We start from the raw sequence: 24279 nt of genomic DNA, 5'->3' as shown, positions 1-24279 counted from the left end.
TTCTGAACTCCTGTTTCAATGCCATATTAAGGATATTTTTCCGTCTTGATTAATCAACATCATTCATTCATTCATTTTCTACCCGCTTTTCCTCACGAGGGTCGCGGGGAGTGCTGGAGCCTATCCCAGCTGTCTTTGGGCGAGAGGCGGGGCACACCAGCCAATCACAGGGCACATATAGACAAACAACCATTCACACTCACATTCATACCTATGGACAATTTTGGAGTCGCCAATTAACCTAGCATGTTTTTGGAATGTGGGAGGAAACCGGAGTACCCGGATGCACGGGGAGAACATGCAAACTCCACACAGAGGCGCTAACCACTAGACCACCGTGCCGCCCTAATCAACATCAACGTCAATCGATTAATCAACAATTTCGCTCAATCAACAGAATTCATACCATCAGTTAATCAATTCCGCCCTAATTGTTTGGCGTAGGTTGAAGTCTGTGCTCTTTGAGTGATATTTGTGTTTTTTTTATGATAAATAAATAAATAGTGATTGGTGTGTATATGATTTGGCTATCAATTTGTGTTTTGGTATTGTCGTTGGCTTATACGCATATGATTAAGGACATTTTAATTCCCGTTCTGCAGGAACGGTGATCCATGATCCATGACACTCCATCGTGGTATTTGACACCAATGCACGCAGTCACACCGCAAGCGCCTCCCCCCCCCTCATACCGTCACCTCCGTTTTGCTATTGGTCACGAAGTAGGGCTGTGGAGGCAGGTAACGACTGTTATGAAGCTCCTTCTCCACCACGCAGAGTTTCTTAGGACCGTAGCCGTGCCTTAGTCCCAGCGCGTCGTTGCTGTCCCACGGCCTCAACATGGCCGCAGGGCTGGCTAAAGCGGCGCACGTGTAAGACAGCGACTGGGAGCTGTGGCTCTTAGGGTTCTTGTGTTTACGTCCGCTCTGCTTGGTAGACACCTGTCTAAGAGGACTGTAGGGATTGCACGGTTCCGGTTCTGTGTCCATAGGTTCCATCGGGAGGCTCCCTTTGGCTGCCATCTCCATCACTTGCCGGCGGTTGGTGTAGAAGCTGTCGTTGGCTTTTTCTGCTAAGAAGTAGAGAAATGGAAGTCATTATTAGTGTCCTGAGTGTAGCTGGAGATTCGAACTCGGCGTCTTATTCAAATGCGGTCACCTTCTAATCTTGCAACATCTCATGTACTTCACAACTTCTACTTCTATCCTCATTATATAAAACAGCTTTAGCTCAGAGAGGCTGACAAGGTGTGTGATGAAGAAGTGGTAGCTAACTGTTAAATTAGCTTTGTTACCCATTTCTTCCTTTAAATTTACTGTCTGCGGTTTATATTCTGGTGCCCTCATTATACAAAACAGCTTTAGCTCTAGCAACGTTTGCTCAAGTCTGCCATTGGATCCTGACAGCACGGGGCGGTGTCAAAAATCTGTTATCACCCACAGGTTTCCAAAAGGCTGGACTACTGCACGATGAAGAGGACAGCACAAGCTCAGGGCTGATTTACATCAAAACGAAAGTGACACTGGGAGCGACAACAATAAAGAGTCAGAGAGGCTGACAAGATGTGTGATGAAGAAGTGGTAGGTTACTTTTAAATTAGCTTTGTTACCCATTGTTTCCTTAAAATTTACTGTCTGCGGTTTATATTCTGGTGCCCTCATTATACAAAACAGCTTTAGCTTTAGCAACGTTTGCTCAAGTCTGCCATTGGATCCTGACAGCATGGGGCGGTGTCAAAAAATCCGTTATCACCCACAGGTTTCGACGATGAAGAGGACAGCACAAGCTCAAGGGCTGATTTACCTCAAAACGAAAGTGACACTGGGAGCGACAAGAAAAAAGAATCAGAGAGGCTGACAAGGTGTGTGATGAAGAAGTGGTAAGTTACTGTTAAATTAGCTTTGTTACCCATTTTTTACTGTCTGCGGTTTATATTCTGGTGCGTTCAATGGTATGGAAATTGCAGTATATTGTACACAATTTTTTTTTTTTTTTGAGGTACCACTGTATGTGCTTTGTGTTGCATCACCACACCACAACTCACATCATTTGTGTTTCCATTGGTCCCAAATCCTCATTAGCTAAAACTTGCTCTACTTTTCCCTAATGATCGGTTTCGTTGATGGCGCTTTTTCCGTGGTGCTCCGGGCTGCTCGTGTAACGAGAGACGAGCTTGAACTGTAACCGTCGATGTAACCACATCAAAACATTACAAGGACCGTTTTAGGACGCTACATGAAAGACTTACCGTTGTGTTTTATGATATTTATCGATACTGACATATAGTTTCCGACATGTTTTTAAGTCATCCTTTTTTTAGCGCTTCTATTTCTGTCCACTTTAAAGGGTCCGCATCTCACTGTCTCACTTGTCGAGGAAATTGCATCTTGGCGGTCCGAGTTCCAAAATTATCACTTGAGACGAGCGACAAAGGAGGTCCTATAAATACATTTCACTTCCTCTCCCTCTGAACATTGATGGGCTATTGATTAACTGGGAGGGACTTCTACAGATATTTTGAGAAGCTCCTGCTGTGAAGTAAACGGAGAACCAGGGAAAAAGGGTTGGTCTTTTTGTTGCTGTGGTCAAATCAACTTTTATGTCTTACCGACAGCTTTAAGCGTGGCGTACTTGTTGAGGTCCTTGATGGATGTCTGCGGCTCATAAGGGCTGCTGATTTGTTCCAGGACCGCGTACGGTTCAGTTATCAGAGGCGATGCCGGCGTCGTGTTGTTCATCTGCGGACTATCTGAAAGAGTAGAAACAAAGATGTTTTTAATGTTTACAATATCTTAGGGAACATCATTAGCGATTGTGCTAGGTAGTGCAATTTGGAAATTCAAAGACCGAATTCAATTCTCTCTGACTCTGGTCTAGCTATGACTGACTAACAACAATGGTTCTGTTGCACTCTCATTTATTCATTCATTTTCTACCGCTTATCCTCACGAGGGTCGCAGGGGGTGCTGGAGCCTATCCCAGCTGACTTCACACTAGAGGCAGGGTACACCCTGGACCGGTGGCCAGCCAATCACAGGGCACATATAGACAAACAACCATTCACACTCACATTCATACCTATGGACAATTTGGAGTTGCTAATTAACCTAGCATGTTTTTGGAATGTGGGAGGAAACCCGGAGTACCCGGAGAAAACCCACGCATGCACGGGGAGAACATGCAAACTCCACACATAGATGGCCGAGGGTGGAATTGAACTCGGGTCTCCGAACTGTGAGGCCTGTGTGCTAACCACTCGTTCGCCATGCAGCCTGAGAAGAAGCACATAAAAGCAAAAAAAAAAATCATTAAAAATACCACTTCCACATGGAATGAGAGGAGAATTTTTTTGTTGTTGTTTTTTTTACACCCTGGACTGGTGGCCAGCCAATCATAGGGCACATATAGACAAACAACCATTCACACTCACATTCATACCTATGGACAATTTGGAGTCGCTAATTAACCTAGCATGTTTTTGGAATGTGGGAGGAAACCTGGAGTACCCGGAGAAAACCCACGCATGCACGAGGAGTCTGCGCGCTAACCACTAGACCTCCGTGCAGTCCTGTTGCACTCCAAATTATTTTTTAAATTTAAAAAAGGACAAGGGCTGCATAGTGGATAAGTGGTTAGCGCACAAACCTCACAGCTAGGAGACCAGGGTTCAATTCCACTCTCGGCCATCTTTGTGTGGAGTTTGCATGTTCTCCCCGTGGGTTTTCTGCGGGTACTCCGGTTTCCTCCCACATTCCAAAAACATGCTAGGTTAATTAGCGACTCCAAATTGTCCATAGGTATGAATGTGAGTGTGAATGGTTGTTTGTCTATATGTGCCCTGTGATTGGCTGGTGTGCCCCGCCTCTCGCCCCCGCGACCGCCTCTCGTTAGTGCAGCGAAATGATCAAAAGCCAAAGAAAAAGCATAGTTAGTCTTTTGATGCTGTGTGGGTTTTTTTTTAGGGGGGGGGGGGGAGAGACTCTCGATGGTGAACATAGGATGATGTCACCTCCTTGTGCTGTATGTAAAGCCTCTCTGCGGACCCAGCTGGAAGATCATGGCCACTCTTTTGAAGGAGAGGTCTAATCCTACAGAAGACATCTGCTTAATTAATGGCTGTGCAGCAAGTCGACTGCCCCCCCCCCCCCACGACCCCCCTCCTCCCCTTTCCCATCGCCTGTCACAGATGTTTGGAACGTCTTTTAGATTGGAGGAGATGAGTTTGGGAATGTTCCATATGGTATTATTATTATTATTATTATTATTATTATTATTATCACAGGCTTAATCAATCAACTATGTATAACTTTTGCATAAGACCTCATCGTCATTGCCGTTGTTAGTGGTTGACAAACTTCAGTCCGCACCTCCTGCGGTCTAGAACTCCTCCGAAAAACAGATCATTAATACAGAATGAGGTTAATTAGGCTCTTATTCCCCACTGGTCAGCAAGAAACTTTATTATATTTTTGTGCTAGTTCATGCGGAAGCTGTCTCTTCTGAAGATGCAGAGGATTCATAGACGCCAACAATTTGGAATCATCGCCAACAAAACTATATTTTTATTGATAACATTAAGAGATTATTACATGCAAATGTTTTTTTTTTCCCCACTTTAGGGCCATTCGCTTGTGAGATTATAATGACAAAGAAATCTTTACAACCATAACTGCATCCATTTGTGTTATCTTGTCAAAAGTTGTTGACCTGCTTTTGTTTCATACAATTTAGTGCAAAGTGGGCCAAAGTCATTTTCAGTGTTATGCTGCTGCTGCTACCAAGGCTTTTTAGTTTACTTCTAATTTGTTATCTCCGTACAAATGAGTAAAAGGGTACATTGGCCTGGAGTCTGATTGAATTACTTAACGGTCAGGGTTTCCTTATCCGGGATCGATACATTATCGACCCGACCGAGCCGAGGATGCCTACTCAAGTTTAGAGACCTGATTTTTCCCTCCCCCGGTACATCTCTGCAACAACAGGTACAAGCGCTAAACTACAAATAGAACACGCACAATCACATTTATTCTACTCCCAGAATGCCGAGCATGAACGTGTACTTGTTTGTCTTTAGACCAAGCGGCTGTTCGGGGCTGGTGGCGCTGTCAGTCACAGCTTTTAATGTACGAAAGTAGGGCGCCGTTGACGCCTCGTAAGGTTAAAGACATGCTTGTCGCCACTTAGCGCTACGACACGAGACCACCTCTGTGGGACTCATAAAAAAAATTTGACAGGAGTATTTTTCCGTGTTCGAAAAAAAAAAAAACGGCAGAACAGGCTGCCAAATTTGATTTGAATAATACAATAGATATGCAAATTATCATAAAATAGGACTAATTTTGAGTCAGCGTTTTAAGCAAATATATGTGAAAGAAAGTACTGCATTACTTCATAACCTTTACGATAAAAATTATTTTATATCGTTATCAAGAAATTGGATAACAAAGCATGACGTTCGGTGAATAAGTGTGAAAACATCGAGGCAAAAGGTTTTGATAGCCGCTAAAAAACTACACCAGTTTCCTCATAAATTGGTGAGTACTGAGTGAGTACTAAGGAAGTACCCTTTCAATTTTAGTGAGGACACAACATTTGAATTTCCCCCACGCCCCAAAGTGCAAAGTGGTACACTCCTGTCCGTCCGTCCATTCAAGAATGTAGTATTCCAAATAACACACATATAAACACAAACACCGCGCTTCATTTTTAATTTCAGTTTATTTGTGTTCGAATCTCCAAAAAAAGTAGTCCTACCGCCCTTGATTGGGTACGGTATGCTCCCTCGTCGTCTAATCTTGTAAAATATTTGGTCAGTGATGCTCGAATATTCTGCGACAAACGATTTCTTCAAAATGCCCATGAACAAGGAAGCGCGCTGTCAATTTTTACTGAAGATATAGCTATTTCTTTTCACTGTTGTGGATCCAATGAAGCCGTCCGCAAGAAAGTTATCTGCTAATTAACAAACGGTACAGCTTCCCGATAAATTTTTACAATTGTTTTGCGGAGGAATTTTCCTTTGATATTGTTTAAGTCGCTTTAGAACTGATCCCTCGACCGCAGAATCAGTATAGTGTGTCCTTGTAATGGTTGCCAGTTGGTGCAGCTATGTGAGAGTACATCGGTAAACTTCAATTTCTGGCGCCTTAAGAGTCATGCAGGACATCGAGCTGACAGTCGACTGACCCCGGTTCAAACCCAGGTGCCATGATCTTTGACATTCATAATCTTGCATTGTCCGTTTATATAAAAATACAGACAAATTGCCTTTTTTTTCTCAACTCCATTCCATTGTCATTGTAGGTATTCCTAAAACTGTCGCTTCAGAATGTCTTTTTCCCAGCTGATGGCACAGATAATATCGTTGAAAGACATTTTAATCTCGCTTTAGAAGAACCAGCAACCCACAGATAGTTGGCCGTGACATCAAACTTCTTTTCTCTCTGTGTTATGAGTGCCTGGAGTGTAAAGAAGCCAAACTTCCCAGTTGCCCCCTTTTGGCACATTACCAGTCACAAAATAATAATAATAATAATAACAACCCAATAAAGCTGAGAGACTTTTGGAACTGCTGCTAAGGAGACTAATCCTCCAGACAAAATGATCACCATCAACACTCAGAACCCGTCCAAGACTGTCGTCATGGGAACGGCAATATCCCCCCCTGTGCTGTTGTCGACTCAATTAACCTGAACCATTCCCCTTTATCACTTTGAATGGGGAGAATGAATGGGGAGAACATGCAAACTCCACACAGAGATAGCCGAGAGTGGAATTGAACTCAGGTCACCGAACTGTGAGGCCTGCGTGCTAACCACTCGTACGTCATGCAGCCTGAGAAGAAGCACATAAAAGCAAAAAAAATAACAATAAAAATACCACTTCCACATGGAATGAGAGGAGAATTTTTTTTTTTTTTACACCCTGAACTGGTGGCCACCCAATCACAGAGCACATATAGATTTATAGATATACATTTATTTATTTATTTATTTATTTAAGGAGACTAATCCTCCAGACAAAATGATCACCATCACCACTCAGAACCCGTCCAAGACTGTCGTCATGGGAACGGCAATACCCCCCCCCCACCCCCGTGCTGTTGTCGACTCAATTAACCTGAACCATCCCCCTTTATCACTTTAGTTATTTGGCAAGTGGTTGCCAGTCTTAGATATTAGAATGCTCAATCGACTCTATGAATGGCATGTGTAGTAAACATAGTCGCACCGAAATACACATAGTACGCTGTCTTAAAGTTTATTTCGAAGTATACCAAATACTGCTTTTTGGTAAGAACTTGACTGCTTTGATCCAAGACCACTGTCTTCTGTTTTTTCTGAGAATAAGAATGACACTTACTTAGGCTGTTGATGGCCACTCTGGTTTGTATGTTCTCATAATGGAGGCCCAGGCTCATCTCATCTGTATGATCCGAAGCGGGATGTCGGATCACATGTGCCAAAGCCCTAAAAAGACAAGTGTAATTTCAGACTTTAATTTGACTCTATAAAGTATGCGTGCTAACCACTCGGCCGCCATGCAGCCTGAGAAGAAGCACATAAAAGCAAAAAAAAAAAAAAAAATCATTAAAAATACCACTTCCACATGGAATGAGAGGAGAATTTTTTTTCTTTTTTTTTACACTCTGGACTGGTGGCCAGCCAATCACAGGGCACATATAGACAAACAACCATTCACACTCACATTCAGACCTATGGACAATTTGGAGTCGCTAATTAACCTAGCATGTTTTTGGAATGTGGGAGGAAACCGGAGTACCCGGAGAAAACCCACGCATGCACGGGGAGAACATGCAAACTCCACACAGAGATGGCCGAGAGTGGAATTGAACTCAGGTCTCCAAACTGTGAGGCCTGCGTGCTAACCACTCATCCGCCATACAGCCTGAGAAAGAGCACATAAAAGCAAAAAAAAATCATTAAAAATACCACTTCCACATGGAATGAGAGGAGATTTTTTTTTTTTTTTTTTTACACCCTGGACTGGTGGCCAGCCAATCACAGGGCACATATAGACAAACAACCATTCACACTCACATTCATACCTATGGACAATTTGGAGTCGCTAATTAACCTAGCATGTTTTTGGAATGTGGGAGGAAACCGGAGTACCCGGAGAAAACCCACGCATGCACGGGGAGAACATGCAAACTCCACACAGAGATGGCCGAGGGTGGAATTGAACCCTGGTCTCCTAGATGTGAGGGTAACCACTCGATCGCCGTGCCGCCGAAGGGCTTTTTTAATGTTATAAAAGTTACCAAAAAAAACAGTAATTACCCTTCCTACTGTATATTATTGTACATATGACATGAAGCAGTAATTGTAAACAAAGTCACGTGACAAGGCATCCACGTGCCTACCTGGACATGTTGTCTCTGTTCGGACGCTGCGTCTTCTCCAGCCCCAGCTTGGTGAAGATGCCAATCAGAGCCATGATGGCCACCAGCCCGCAAATGACGTACACGATGAGATTGGTCTTGTCCTTAGCCGAGTCCGTCGCCACGTCCACTTTAGAAGGCGGCCTGCCCGTCATCATCCACGGCGGCGTGTCGTAGTTCTTACAAGTGGTCTGGTCCAGGCGCGAGCTTCTGAACGCGCAACAGAAGCGGAACCCACAGGTGCCGCAGCAGTACAGGTAGTTGCCAGTCCGGCACACGAACGGCGGGTCCCACTGGCCCATGACGTCGTAGTAACCGCGGCACTTGTCCTCCGTGTGCGGGGTTTCAGTCACGCCGATCGTCGTGGCTTCCGCCGAGTCATTGTATCCGGTTAGCAGCAGCAGATCCTCCGCCGTATGCTCCGGTGGTTCGCCTTCCGCTGTGACTTTGATGAAGAAGTAAGCGAGCAGCAGCTCAGTGCCGCGCATTTTAGCTCACTTTGTTTTGTTTTTTTTTCTTTTTTTTCTTTTGTTTACCACCACGCGTGGACGAGCTTACATCTTCCCTGGAGACGACCGCAGGGCCGCGCGTAAAAGTGCGCACAACTTCCCTTGCAACCAACCACCGGTGCGCACCCGTACTTCTCTCAATGTAAATCGGTTCCGGCTGCCACCTTGCAGCCCACCCCGGTGATGCTGGAGGTTGTCAGCCTCCTCCAGGCTGCTTCTCTCCAGCAGCGAGAGGTAGCAAATAATGGAAAGTTGGGTGAGGGAGGATGGAGAGGAGGGGAGAACCAATGGGATGGGGGGGGAGTAAAACTGTCTGTTTGTGTGCGTGTGTGTGCATGTGTGTACGTGTACTTGCATCAGCTACAAAGACAACTATACACATATATATATATATATACACAAAAATACAAGAAATGCATGACTATTTGTGATGAGTTAAAGGCGGCCATTTTTTTTTTTTGGTACAGCTCTTATTGAACGCCAAGGAAAAATCTGAATACCGGACCAGTGAAAAGTTTGGAGACACTCTCCATCGCTATTAAATGGGAAGGTGTGACCCGGATAATGGATGGATGTTACTACTACAGACATTTTGTTGGTGAAAATTATTGCCAATTCTAGTATGTTTTGGTTTTCATACACTGTCTTGGTTATCATACAGCGTAACAAACTAGTTTGTTTACTTGCGTATCATCTTTATTATATGTGTGTGTGTGATTTATTTGTTCACAGAACACACACAGAAAACGATGAACACTCAGTTTCTGTCTCCTTTTTTCCTCTAATAATCTCTGTGCTCAATTCATGTGCAGTGTGTATTTCTGAATGTTCTCTTGTGTGTTTTTGTCTCCTTTTTTCCTCTAATAATCTCTGTGCTCAATTCATGTGCAGTGTGTATTTCTGAATGTTCTCTTGTGTGTTTTTTCTTACAGCTGCAATATAGCAAATCCTGAGGCCAAAGAAAGTTGCAAGAGCCGGAATTCAGACTAACAAGGTGAGAAACACTATTAAATTCCAGAAAGAAGTGGTAGCAAAGTACGACTTTTACAATGGAATTGTAATTAAAGGTTCCGAGTTAACACATGTTGCAGGGGGAACAGTTTATTGGAGACATAACAAAGCAGGTCTGGAAAGTGTGTAATCATGTACTGGTGAATTTTACAGTCCTGATGCCTCCCTCGTGAGGTGTTAATGGCATGGAATTGATTAATTGGATTAACATCATTTCTTGTGGAAAAAATGTTATCAGTTTTTGTACGTTTTTGTTAACCCTTAGATGCATGAGTGACTGGACCCTACACTCTTCCATAAGTTACTAGAATACTAGAATCAATGTGTTTTTATGCCAATTTTGCCATTTTGGTTAGGAATAATCACTTGTATGATATTAAGTATTATATTTAGGAGTTGATAAGTTGATAAGAATCAAAGGTTCCTATTGGATTCCATAGAAAATGCATACAGGTCATTTTTGACCCACTTATTGAAGGTTGGGGCAGTAACACAAAAACAAAAAATTATTTAAAGAAGTTAAAAATGTGAATGGCATGATATCAAAAACATGTTTTTTGAGGAATACCTGGAATATGAAATGATGAAAAAAAAATCATTACAAAGATATTTCAAGAAAACAACCTGACCGGGTCATTTTTGACCCACTTATGGAAAATTGGGGTAGTAACACAAAAACAAAAATTTCTTAAAATGTATAAAAGTTAAAAATGTGAATGGCATGATATCAAAAACATGTTTTTTGAGGAATACCTAGAATCTGAAATGATTACAAAAATTTCATTACAAAGATATTTCAAGAAAACAACCTGACCGGGTCATTTTTGACCCACTTATGGAAAATTGGGGTAGTAACATAAAAACAAAAAATTCTTAAAATGTATAAAAGTTAAAAATGTGAATGGCATGATATCAAAAACATGTTTTTTGAGGAATACCTAGAATCTGAAATGATTAAAAAAATTTCATTACAAAGATATTTCAAGAAAATAACCTGACCGGGTCATTTTTGACCCACTTATGGAAAATTGGGGTAGTAACACAAAAACAAAAATTTCTTAAAATGTATAAAAGTTAAAAATGTGAATGGCATGATATCAAAAACATGTTTTTTGAGGAATACCTGGAATATGAAATTATAAAAAAATTTAATGACGAAGATATTTCAAGAAAACAACCTGACCGGGTCATTTTTGACCCACTTATGGAAGGTTGGGGTAGTAACACAAAAACAAAAATTTCTTAAAGTGTATAAAAGGTAAGTTAAAAATGTGAATGGCATGATATCAAAAACCTGTTTTTTGAGGAATACTTGGAATATGAAATGATAAAAAAAAATTAATTATGAAGATATTTCAAGAAAACAACCTGACCGGGTCATTTTTGACCCACTTATGCATCTAAGGGTTAAGCCTTTCGGAAAGGGATAACAATGAAAACTGAAGTTCCACTGGACTGTTGTTGTTGTTGTTGTTAGGCGGAATATTTTTGCCACTAAACAAGCTGCTTTGTGACACAATTTTTATTACCCTTAAAAGTTCCTCTTCATATGAACAGGCAAGATGTCACATCCCTTAGCTGTTCTTGTGTGATCTTCTGGAAGAACCAGACCTTGACACTCACGCATGTGTAACGAAAAAAAAAAAAAAAAGCTAGTCAGCAATTTATTTTTAGACTATACTTTTTTTGTCCAAACTTGTGATTAGCGAAAGGATGCTTTGCCATCTGCCGCTTGAGAGATCTCACTCTTTTGGGTTTGATGTTGAATCATCTTAGCAGTGGGAGGCTACTTTTATTTACAATTGGCCACCAGGGGAGTTTTGGCTTGTTTCATCTTGTACGGCTCCTATAAATAGTTCGCCTCGCCAGTCCCTCAAGGAGGAAACTTTCGGGTTTGTTTTCAAGTGCATGCTTCTCTTAAGGAGGTCCGGTCCGGGTTGCAAAACAACAGGCGTCATAGCCTTTAACCAGCTCGCTTGTATGGTTATTGGAGGTGTTATTGACACCCTGTGAGTCAGTGCCACTCGCGCCGGGAATGCTTCATTACGCCGATGACAAACGTTGTTCACCTTTCGCAAAAAAAAAAAAAAAAAGCCCAATTTACGACTCTGATGAGCAGTCCGTCTAGGTTGTGTTTATGCCCCAATTATCTCTATGGGGATGTTTTTAGTAGTCGGTAATGAGGGTTGCAGCAGTGGGGACTTTTGAGGCAAGACAGCTTTTCTCGACTTTCCTCGTCAAATTAGCTGAAATCCTATACACAATGCTTGGCATCTTCCGTCCAAAGTTGCCTGTGATTGCTGTGTGTGTGTGAGGGAGGTTGGAGGTTTCAATTCCCCCTAACGAATCATCAGAGACCTGCCTAGTTAAAGTGTAATGTGGGAAATTTGCTACAAGAAATCCAAAGCAAAATGCTTATTTTGCACAATAGCCGCAAATTTGGTCAATTCGGTCGGTAAAAATTGGGCTTTTATTCAGTTTTTGTATTACATTGATATGACATTATCTATGGGAAGACCTCCATGGTTTGATTATTGCTCCTTTTTCATAAATCAGTTGGATTATGGTCTATTATGAGTCTAAAAATTATGACTCTGACAATATATATAATAACCTTGGGCAAAAATATAACAGTTTGATGGTGTCATTGCATTATAATTACAGTTATTTTGAAATATTTTTTACTGAAAAGAGAAAAAAAAAAGTCAAGTCGAAACAAGTCAAGTCATTTTTGATGAAATTGTAACATTCATTCATTTTTTTACCGCTTATCTTCATAAAAGTCGCGAGGGGTTGCTGGAGCCTATCACAGCTGTCTTCCGGCTGTACTGGTGGCCAGCCAATCACAGGGCACATATAGACAAACAACCATTCACACTCACATTCATACCTATGGACAATTTGAAGTCGCTAATTAACCTAGCATGTTTTTTGGAATGTGGTAGGAAAATGGAGTACCCGAATTGAACTCGGGTCTCCTAGCTGTGAGTCCTGTGTGCTAACCACTCGACACCGTGCAGCCCCTTTTATTTTCTTTTATTTACAAATTTGGGTAATAAGTTCAATTCCACACTCGACACCCTGGACTGGTGGCCAGCCAATCACAGGGCACATTTGGACAAACAACCATTCACACTCACATTCATACCTGTGGACAATTTGGAGTCGCTAATTAACCTAGCATGTTTTTGGAATGTGGGAGGAAACCGGAGTACCCGGAGAAAACCCATGCATGCACGGGGAGAACGTGCAAACTCCACACAGAGATGGCCGAGGGTGGAATTGAACTCGGGTCTCCAATTTGTGAAGCCTGAGTGTTAACCCCTCGTACACCATGCAGCCCCTAAAAGGTTTTATTTCCTTTTATTTACAAATTTGGGTAATAAGAGTTTAAAAGTCAATATAGGGGTGTTATTTCATGTCTAGAGGGCTCTAATAATGCTTAAATATTCATTCATTTTCTACTGCTTATCTTCACAAGGGTGGCCGGGGGTCCCAGCTGTCTTTGTGGGGAGAGGCGGTGGTACACCCTGGACTGGTGGCCAGCCAATCACAGGGCACATATAGACAAACAACCATTCACACTCACATTCATACCTATGGACAATTTGGAGTCGCTAATTAACCTAGCATGTTTTTGGAAGAAAACCCACGCATGCACACAGAGATGACCGAGGGTGGAATCGAACTCGGGTCTCTTAGATGTGTGGCCTCCGCGCTAACAACTTGACCGCCGAAAGTGTAAATATTTATTTAAAATAAACATTCTAAATAAATAATAACCAACATGTCGTTAATGGACAATATCGTCCATAGTAGTGTTCGACATCACGCGATTAAAATGAGCGTCCAACCTCGGTCTCACTCGTGTGTGACATACGCTCAAAGACTTTGATGCAGCCGCCGCATTCATGGTGACACGAGCGGAATATTCATAACGCCTTTGTGAGCGTGCGTTCACTTAAATTGCTTCTCCGTCTGCTGGTCTTCAAAGCAGGTCTAATCTAATTCTGCTCATTTGGGCTCTATATTTATCTGTTCTTCTTTGAAAGCGGACGCTTTTAACATCAGCACAGAGAAGAGGTTGACAGGAAGGAGGACTTCAAATAGGTAATTTAGAGAATAAGGTCGCATTAGGTAGCATTCTTAGACTCCTTTACTCCCGAATAGCATAGAAAAACTACATTATTGTACCTTGTTTTTTTTGGTAGCGGCATAACGGCATACATCATGACGGTTTGGTGCGTACCTTGACTTTAAGCATGCATGCATGCATGCGTGGGTTTACTCCGGTTTCCTCCCACATTCCAAAAACATGCTAGGTTAATTAGCGACTCCAAATTGTCCATAGGTATGAATGTGAGTGTGAATGGTTGTTTGTCTATATGTGCCCTGTGATTGGCTGGCCATCAGTCCAGGGTGTAAAAAAAAAAAAAAAAAACGAAAAAAATTTCTCCTCTCATTCCATGTGGAAGTGGTATTTTTAATGATTTTTTTTTTGCTTTTATGTGCTTCTTCTCAGGCTGCATGGAAACGGAGCGGTTAGCACGCAGGCCTCACATTTCGGAGACCCGAGTTCAATTCCACTCTCGGCTATCTCTGTGTGTGGAGTTTGCATGTTCTCCTCGTGCATGCGTTGGTTTTCTCTGGGTATTCCGGTTTCCTCCCACATTCCAAAAAAATGCTAGGTTAATTAGCGACTCCAAATTGTCCATAGGTATGAATGTGAGTGTGAATGGTTGTTTGTCTATATGTGCCCTGTGATTGGCTGGCCATCAGTCCAGGGTGTAAAAAAAAAAAAACGAAAAAAATTTCTCCTCTCATTCCATGTGGAAGTGGTATTTTTAATGATTTTTTTTTTGCTTTTATGTGCTTCTTCTCAGGCTGCATGGCAACGGAGCGGTTAGCACGCAGGCCTCACATTTCGGAGACCCGAGTTCAATTCCACTCTCGGCTATCTCTGTGTGGAGTTTGCATGTTCTCCCCGTGCATGCGTGGGTTTTCTCCGGGTACTCCGATTTCCTCCCACATTCCAAAAACATGCTAGGTTAATTAGCAACTCCAAATTGTCCATAGGTATGAATGTGAGTGTGAATGGTTGTTTGTCTATATGTGCCCTGTGATTGGCTAGCCACCAGTCCAGCGTGTACCCCGCCTCTCGCCCGAAGACAGCTAGGATAGGCTCCAGCATCGCCCGCGACCTTCATGTGTATAAGCGGTAGAAAATGAATGAATATTTAAGCATTATTAGAGCCCTCTAGACATGAAATAACACCCCTATATTGACTTTTAAACTCTTATTACCCAAATTTGTAAATAAAAGGAAATAAAACCTTTCAGGGGCTGCATGGTGTACAAGGGGTTAACACTCAGGCTTCACAAATTGGAGACCCGAGTTCAATTCCGCCCTCGGCCATCTCTGTGTGGAGTTTGCATGTTCTCCCCGTGCATGCGTGGGTTTTCTCCAGGGACAAACAACCATTCACACTCACATTCATACCTATGGACAATTTGGAGTCGCTAATTAACCTAGCATGTTTTTGGAATGTGGGAGGAAAACGGAGTACCCGGAGAAAACCCACGCATGCACGGGGAGAACATGCAAACTCCACAGAGAGGTGGTTGAGTGTGGAATTGAACTCGGGTCTCCTAGCTGTGAATCCTGTGTGCTAACCACTCCTACACGGTGCAGCCCCTAAAATGCTTTATTTCCTTTTATTTACAAATTTGGGTAATAAGAGTTTAAAAGTCAATATAGGGGTGTTATTTCATGTCTAGAGGGCTCTAATAATGATTAAATATTAATTCTAGTTTTCTACCGCTTATCCTCACGAGGGTCGCGGGGGTGTTGGAGCCTATCCCAGCTGTCTTCAGGCGAGAGGCGGGGTACACCCTGTACTTGGTCGCCAGCCAATCACAGGGCACATATAGACAAACAACCATTCCCACTCACATTCATACCTATGGACAATTTGGAGTCCCTAATTAAAACCCATGCATGCACGGGGAGAACATGGATGGAATTGAACTCGGGTCTCCTAGTTGTGAGGCCGCCATGAGACCAATGGAACACGATTAAATTCTGTCTCGACAGGAGCCCAAACAGTCGGATGAATTGTATTTGTTAGGAACAAATGAACAACAAAAGAAGTACATATTCAACTACATTACAGTTATGTGTTTTCCACGCTGACACTTCTAAATGTCACAGTTGATTGCTGCCTCATGGTCTATTATCCTAATTATAAAAGCTTTCTGGGGCACCTGTTGGAGAGTTATACAAGCTACTTTTAATGCGCCATTTACATAATCTATCGCGGGTTGTTTGGGGTTAGTTTGTCTGTCATTGTTCAGCCTTTTTCGACACTATTGAAGCACAGGCATTCACCATATTTTTTCTAGTACGGTTTTAAATGGGGAAAAAGTTGCCAAAAAGTGGTCAGCATTAGTGACTATGTTATATGTTGAAGCTTGCTGTACAATGAGCATGCAAGAAACTGCGTTGTTTGGTGGAAACTTGTCTGAAGTTAACCTTAATTGTGTTATATTGGTAATGGTAATGGTTTTATTTCATTTGAACATGCATCAGATTACAATTGAATGCATCACATAATCAGTTCACAGTTCCACATGTCCAAAAGGAGTAGGAAGAAGCAAAGCTTATTAAATCCTACCCCTCCATCTGGTACTTTTATAATCAGTAACTGTTACATTTGTACACTTCCTGCTTTCCTAATATAGTTTAGTTTTTTTTTTTTTTTATTTATTTTTAATTTTTTTTTAATTTTGATTAAATGTATTTAAATTTTTTTTAACACAATGAAACACATTTAACTGAATAGAGACTTTAATTGGAGAATGTGTGATTTTTTTTGTTTTCCTCAAATTTAATTTTTAATTTTTAATTTTTAATTTTTAATTTTTAATTTTTAATTTTTAATTTTTAATTTTTAATTTTTAATTTTTAATTTTTAATTTTTAATTTTTAATTTTTAATTTTTAATTTTTAATTTTTAATTTTTAATTTTTAATTTTTAATTTTTAATTTTTAATTTTTAATTTTTAATTTTTCCACATATTGATTCTAATATTAATTCTTTTTCAAGTTTTAATTTTTTCAAGTTTTTATTTATTTATTTATTTATTTATTTATTTATTTATTTATTTATTTATTTATTTATTTATTTATTTATTTATTTATTTATTTATTTATTTATTTATTTATTTATTTATTTATTTCAATTTGATTTATTGTTGTATACGCTTATAATAGTTGATGGAACAGTTCTGAACACTTTTTGCGTTTTCGGTCTTCTCGACTAGGTCTTCTTCTTCTAGAACGATTGTGTCCAATCACCTTTGCTGATACTCGGATGTGAGCGAACCCGATCAAAGAGATTTATGGACACAGACAGTGAAAGATGAAATGACACACTTTCTCATCCCTATAGATAGATGAGCACACTGAGTGGCAGCGAACATACAACATGGCCGAACACGCCGAACAGCGCGCCTGCGATGTAATTTGTCCGTAAATTATCGAGACCCATTCACTGGTGACAGTTCATCAGCTGCTCGCTCGCTTGACATTTTTCCCCTTTTGTCTTCCTATTCATTTTTTCCCCACCGCCACGACACACACACACACACACACACAGACATGCACATACACACATAATAAAAGAGGCAGCGGAGTGCAGGGAAAACGCTGTCATGGTAACAGAAGAAGTAGCCATCGTGATGATGATGATGACCGTGAGCTAGACGGGCCTGATCTCCCCCCGTGATGTGATATCACAGCTGCACATCATTACCAGAAGATGGACTTGGGGTCATCTTTAAAGGTCACCCATGGATTTTTGGGAGGGTCGCTGGCTTTGTCGTACACACATAATTCACGCTTTAATTGCAATTTTCTCATATAAATGTCATTCATTTGTGATCGTTTGCCTTGATGACCATCCTGCATGTGAATTATTATTATTATTATTTTTCACTTTAATTACAGGCCTGCATGCAGAACAATGCATCTTCTACTTAAGGGGTGTCCTAACTTTTTCCAGTAAGGGCCACATATTGAAAAATGAAAGGATGCCACTTTGATATTTGGCCAATCTCAGCTTTGTAATATATTTGAAAAAATATATATTTTTTCATAATTATGACTTTATTCTCATAATATTTAGATTTTATTCCCTTAACATTATAACCTAATTTTCTCCAAAATACAACTTTATATTGTTATGTTTGTTTCTCATAATATATCGTCTTTAACAATTTTTAAAAAATATTTCAACTTCATTATACTAAAATAGCATTATTATTCCTCATAATTCTTATGCTTATTCTCTTGAAATTGTGCTTTTTTCTCTAAATATTTTTGACTTACTTTTGTAAAATTACTCTCATATTATTCCCATAATATTTTGACTTTATTCTCGTAACATTATAACTTTTTCCTCCAACCTAATTTTCTGACTTTATTCCTTGTTTGTTTTTCCTATGATATTATGACTTAAAAAATATTTTTAATTATTGTTTTTTAATATTTAAAAAATATTTTTTAATATTTTTTTAATATTTAAACTTTATGCTAACAAAATGCAGTTGTTTTTTTGCTATCTTATTTTTGTAAAATTATGACTTTTTCCTCATAAGATTACAACTTTTTTCTTTTAATATTTTGACTTCATTCTTTAAAATTACTGCTTTGTCCCTGCAGGCCGCTGCTCTAGTTGCTAGCTGTTAGCATGCTAGCTGTTAGCATTTATATATTTTGGGAATTTGAGGGCCTATAGCTTTAGCAATTGAGATCTGTTTATTGAAGCATGTTATCAAAATGTATCTATACCTGTTGCTAGCATGGTATCTATTAGCATTGTTAGCATTTCCATTTTGTTGGCATGTTAAAAAAAGTTTAGCAGGCAAAAGCCATCAAGTTGGTCTGAAAATCAGCATGGAATTCGAACAAAAGTGCTTGTCACAGTGAAGTTTACCACTTTGGTCTAATTACCGCAGTATCAAGTACCAAGTACCAAGTTGTGCACCGAGTGTCAGAGGCGATGAAGCTCCCGGCAGGAAGCTACATCCTACCTAACAGCCCATTGAGGACCGCCATCACAGCCTCTGCTTATTTCCCCGCCTTTCACGAGTCTCTCTGGTGTCTTGTCAGGCTCATTACGACGAGACAAGAGTTCACTTCTCCTAACGATGCGAGCTTCACAGGCGATAACGAGCCTCCCGACCGCCGCGTGTCTGCATCCAACAGGCGCTGCATGGGCACGCCATGTTTTTACTTCCATAGCCGAAAGTTATATGGTAGAATATGCTGTATTAGACAAGGTTTTGATAAGGGATGTGAGCATTAAAAATCGACCCCCGTTTAGTTAATGAAGACATTTAATGCTAATAATGACAAATATTTAACAATAATACTGCATGATGCTTAAATATATAATATTAATTATAAAATATTTTAATTGTAATTTTTTTATTATAAAAATTAATATAATAATTAAAATAATGAAATTATATTAAAATAAAATTATTAAAATTAAAATAATTAATATAAAATAAGTTATAAGATATAAGAAAAATATTTAACAATAATACAGCATGATTGATGCTGAAATATATGATATTAATTATAAAATATTTTAAATAATTGTTTAAATATTTTTTTAATTACAAAAAATAATATAATAATTAAAATAATTAAATAAAAAAAATATTATTAAAATTTAAATAATTAACAGAAAAATAAGTTAGAAAATATAAGAAAAAGATCTAACAATAATACAGCATGATGCTGAAATATATAATATTAATTATAAAATATTTTTAATTGTTTTAAAAAATTAATTATAAAAATTAAAGTAATAATTACATTAATTAAATTAAAATAGATGTATTAAAATTATCAAAATTAAAATAATTAATATGAAAAAATAAGAAAAATAAGTTAGAAGTTAAGAAGAAAAATATTTAACAATACAGCATGATGCTGAAATATATAATATTAATTATAAAATATTTTTAATAATTTTGAAATATTTATATTTAATTATAAACATTAATATAATAAAAATAAAATTATTACAATTAAAATAATTATTATAAAAATATGTTTGAATTTCGAAAGCTGTTTAATGGAACACAGTGCAATTTTAAATGTGCATTATTCCTGGTTGACCTTAATGACTTGACTTTTCCGCACATACTTTGAAAATGTGCTATACTATTTCCACTTAATGACTTTAACTTTTCCGTCTTTCTTCTATTTCCAGGTTGGCTAAGCCGAGGATGTCCTTGCAAATTTTTTTTTTTTCCCTTTCCAAAGGAGGTGGTAGTGTCGCTGCAGGCGATGCTAGATGAGTGTGGACAGTATATCTCTGTCACAGCACACACGTATACCAGCACTGTGCTGCCAACCCAGTGAAATGTGACTCAACTGCGGCCCGCCATTGCTCCAGTCTACGTCCTGTCATCTCCCAGGTGAGTCGGCCCCGCTAAATGTCCGTCACAGCTTTGTGGGCCTTGTCAGTGTGACTTTGGGCTAAAGACAGTCACACTTAAACAAGAGTACTTGGAGAGAGTAGACCTACACCGTTGCTGTGACATTGCTGGAATTGAACTCGGGTTTCCTAGCTGTGAGGCCTGTGTGCTAACCGCTCCCGATTGCCGTGCAGCCTAGCTGTAACATGAAATCAATCAGTGGTTACAACCTCAGCCAGTCAGTGTATAAAAGTACTACTAGTAATACTGATAACTCATAAATAATTAAGGGCATGCCTGTTTTGATACGCTGTGGTTATCTAAAAATTTTTTAAATATATTTTTTATACATTTGTGTTACGGTTTGATACTTTTTCAATACAAAAAAAATATTATCTTGCCTTTTTTTGATAATTATTGGTATCAATACTTATTGGCCCAATATTGGTATCGGAAATTGAGTGTATATATATCGGCAATATCGGCAAAAAATCCAATACCGTATATCCCTTTTTTTAGGTTGCTAAAATCCTCACTCATTTGATTATTACAAAAATTATATTTGATTGTTGATAAAACGGCTGCATGGTGGACGAGCCCCGAGTTCAATTCCACCTGCGACCCTCGTGTGGATAAGCGGTAGAAAATGAATGAATATTTAAGCATTATTAGAGCCCTCTAGACATGAACTAACACCCCTATATTGACTTTTAAAGTCTTATAACCCAAATTTGTAAATAAAAGGAAATAAAACCTTTTAGTGGCTGCATGGTGTACGAGTGGTTAGCACACGGGCTTCACAAATAGGAGACCCGAGTTCAATTCCAACCTCGGCCATCTCTGTGTGGAGTTTGCATGTTCTCCCCGTGCATACGTGGGTTTCCTCCCACATTCCAAAAACATGCTAGGTTAATTAGCGACTCCAAATTGTCCATAGGCATGAATGTGAGTGTGAATGGTTGTTTGTCTATATGTGCCCTGTGATTGGCTGGCCACCAGTCCAGGGTGTACCCCGCCTCTCGCCCGAAGACAGCTGGGATAGGCTCCGGCACGCCCGCGACCCTTGTGATGATAAGCGGTAGAAAATGAATAAATATTTAAGCATTATTAGAGCCCTCTAGACATGAAATAACACCCCTATATTGACTTTTAAACTCTTATTACCCAAATTTGTAAATAAAAGGAAATAAAACCTTTTAGTGGCTGCATGGTGTACGAATGGTTAGCATACGGGCTTCACAAATAGGAGACCCGAGTTCAATTCCAACCTCGGCTATCTCTGTGTGGAGTTTGCATGTTCTCTCCGTGCATGCGTGGGTTTTTCTCCGGGTACTCCGGGTTTCCTCCCACATTCCAAAAACATGCTAGGTTAATTAGCAACTCCAAATTGTCCATAGGTATGAATGTGAGTGTGAATGGTTGTTTGTCTATATGCGCCCTGTGATTGGCTGGCCACCAGTCCGGGGTGTAGAAGACTCGTGAGGATAAGCGGTAGAAAAATTAATGAATGTTGATAGAAACGCTTGTCACTCCAAACGAAACCAAATGTGGGCGTGCCGCATGTTGGAGACCACTACCACATAAACCTAATAATGCTCAGCTGTGCCTGACGCAGTCAGAGAGATCCATGATGTAACTAAAAGAGGTTTTCTCAATGGAAAAAAAAAAAGTATCTTTTATTAGCGGTACTTTTCTTCTGGCATCCTCGATGGAGCTGCATTCCATGTCGTCTGCATCCGTGAAGGACGCTGGCTGGCGTGCATATTTTTTGACCAATCGAAAATGTCAGAGCAATTTGAGAGGAGGGACGTTGTCGTTTTGGTTTAAAAAAACATCCAAACGCCACATCATCATCATGCGGGAAAGCGGGACGTTTGTGAAGATTGTGTGTGTGGTCGGTGCGATTGGAAATATCATTAATTCATTTCAAATGTGTGATCATTTCTGCAGATCTGCATGTTTTCGGATTCCATTAGTAGGTAATGATGGAAACACCTGCGTCTCGTCCCTCTGAGGTCAAATTTAGCCTCCATGTATGTGTATGTGTGTGTGTGTGTGTGCCTGCCAAATTGTGCTCCTGTGCATGTCAGACAGATCAGCTTTGCTCTAGTCCAAAAAAAAAAAAAGGGGGGGGGGGTGTTCTGAAAATAGTCCTGATCGAAGAGTACTGTTTCACATTACATTGCACAAAGGAGAGCCATGCAGACACGGCAGCCATGACTGTGGTGTCTTCTGTCACTTTTATGGACGCTTATGGACCCAAATAGCACAACCAGGCTGCTTCAAAGGACAAACAATTAATATCATCGCATAAAATACTGCGGAAATTGACATAATTTAATTTAGTTTGTCTGCAACTGCCTATCAAAGTGGATTTTTTTTTAATTTTCGATATTTTACATACATTAATTGGTGTAATAATAAAACCGAATAAAGCTTAAAATCAGAACCTGCTCATTTCTAAATCCCTAATTTAAATAAAATGTGCTTCTCAAATGGTGGACTGGGGCCCCCTGGTGTTTGGCTATGATTGGCAAGTCTATTAGTGTGTTGGTGCCAGCAATGCATACAATGGTTTGTACATGTAAATACATTCATTCATTCATTTTCTACCACTTTTTCCTCACGAGGGTCGCGGAGGGTGCTGGAGCCTATCCCAGCTGTCTTCGGGCGAGAGGCGGGGTACACCCTGGACTGATCGCCAGCTAAAAGCAAAAAAAAAATCATTAAAAATACCACTTCCACATGAATGAGAGGAGAATTTTTTTTTCGTTTTTTTTTTTTTTTTTACACCCTGGACTGGTGGCCAGCCAATCACAAATGACAAGTATTGAAATCCGACCGAGTTGCTTCTCGTATCAAAACAACGTATTGATAGATTGATGAATTATATTTATGTTTTTTTCCATTTCAATGAAAGGAAAGTACATTTTAGCGGTCTAAAAGCTCAAGAAATGATTGATTAGCCCCATGTGCGAAGCCTGTTCCTAATAAAATAAACCAAAACAACATTAATCCTTCTTTTCGTCAAAACTGAACCAGGCGAGTGAACTTTTATGACAAAAAAAATCAGCTTTTATGGCACAAATTCAATAATAATATTATTGTGACTGATGTGAATGAGTGACATATCATTCAAATGCAGTAGATTGATCAGAAATGATGACAGGAAGTCACGTTTTATGGTTCTTGTGGTTTGAATGTTCCTGTTGTTTATTATTATTATTATAAATTTATTATTATTATTATATATAAAGCTTTGTATATATAAAGCTTTGTATGAAACTGGCAGGGAGCAGTTATTATTGTTGTTGTTGTTATAATGTTGTTGTTGTTATAATAATAATAATAATAATAATAATAATAATAATTGGCTGGAGATTTAAAGAACAGATGAAGCCGTCCTCCATCTTGATGGATTATAATATTAATTAAATAATAATAATAATAATAATAATAATAATAATAATAATAATAATAATAATTATTATTATTATTAATTAAATAATAATAATAATAATAATAATAATTATTATTATTATTATTTAATTAATATAATAATAATAATAATAATAATAATTATTATTATTATTATTATTATTTAATTAATATTATAATAATAATTATAATAATAAATATATATTATAAATATAATAATAATAATAATAATAATAATAATAATAATTATTATTATGACTATTATAATAAAAATAATAATTATGATTATAATTATAATAATAATCATAATTATCCAGCACCCCCCGTGACCCTCGTGAGGAAAAGCGGTAGAAAATGAATGAATTAATTATTAATAATAATAATAATAATAATAATAATAATAATAATAATAATACAGCAACA

General features: G+C 39.1%; 2 protein-coding genes across 8 annotated transcripts in view; one reads left to right on the top strand and one right to left on the bottom strand.

Moving 5' to 3' along the window:
* The window catches only part of mrtfbb (myocardin related transcription factor Bb), a 61255-nt gene that overhangs the window by 6081 nt on the left and 30895 nt on the right, over nucleotides 1–24279 (top strand). For 5 of the 7 annotated variants that reach the window (XM_078797381.1, XM_078797380.1, XM_078797377.1 and 2 more), the window contains exons 3-6: nucleotides 1443–1580; nucleotides 1759–1879; nucleotides 9846–9907; nucleotides 20211–20418. The gene's annotated coding sequence lies outside the window, so the exon portion shown is untranslated. Of the gene's footprint in view, nucleotides 1–1230; nucleotides 1248–1442; nucleotides 1581–1758; nucleotides 1880–9845; nucleotides 9908–20210; nucleotides 20419–24279 lie in introns of those variants that run through there. The other 2 variants (XM_078797378.1, XM_078797379.1) reach the window with 2 other exon arrangements.
* Nucleotides 687–8937, bottom strand: shisa9b (shisa family member 9b). The gene is made up of 4 exons (XM_058048936.2): nucleotides 8387–8937; nucleotides 7363–7469; nucleotides 2609–2749; nucleotides 687–1072 (listed from the first exon to the last, which is right to left on the bottom strand). The coding sequence occupies exons 1-4, from the start codon at nucleotides 8890–8892 to the stop codon at nucleotides 687–689; spliced, it is 1140 nt and encodes a 379-aa protein (XP_057904919.2). The 5' UTR covers nucleotides 8893–8937.

The sequence above is a fragment of the Doryrhamphus excisus genome, linkage group LG16 (genome assembly GCF_037039965.1).
Source record: "Doryrhamphus excisus strain RoL-2023G ecotype Guam linkage group LG16, RoL_Dexc_Guam_v1.1, whole genome shotgun sequence".
Taxonomy (NCBI): Eukaryota; Metazoa; Chordata; class Actinopteri; order Syngnathiformes; family Syngnathidae; genus Doryrhamphus; species Doryrhamphus excisus.
The sequence above is the reverse complement of the archived record's forward strand: the minus strand, read 5'-3'. Positions and strand labels throughout refer to the sequence as shown.

Bases quoted from the DNA above. Each gene is read 5' to 3' on its own strand.
- shisa9b (XM_058048936.2), bottom strand. From the start codon at position 8,892: ATGCGCGGCACTGAGCTGCTGCTCGCTTACTTCTTCATCAAAGTCACA. The intron at 7,470-8,386 runs GTAGGCACGTGG...TTGTCTTTTTAG, and splicing joins AACAGAGACAACATGTCCAG to GGCTTTGGCACATGTGATCC. The intron at 1,073-2,608 runs GTAAGACATAAA...TCTACTTCTTAG, and splicing joins CGCCACGCTTAAAGCTGTCG to CAGAAAAAGCCAACGACAGC.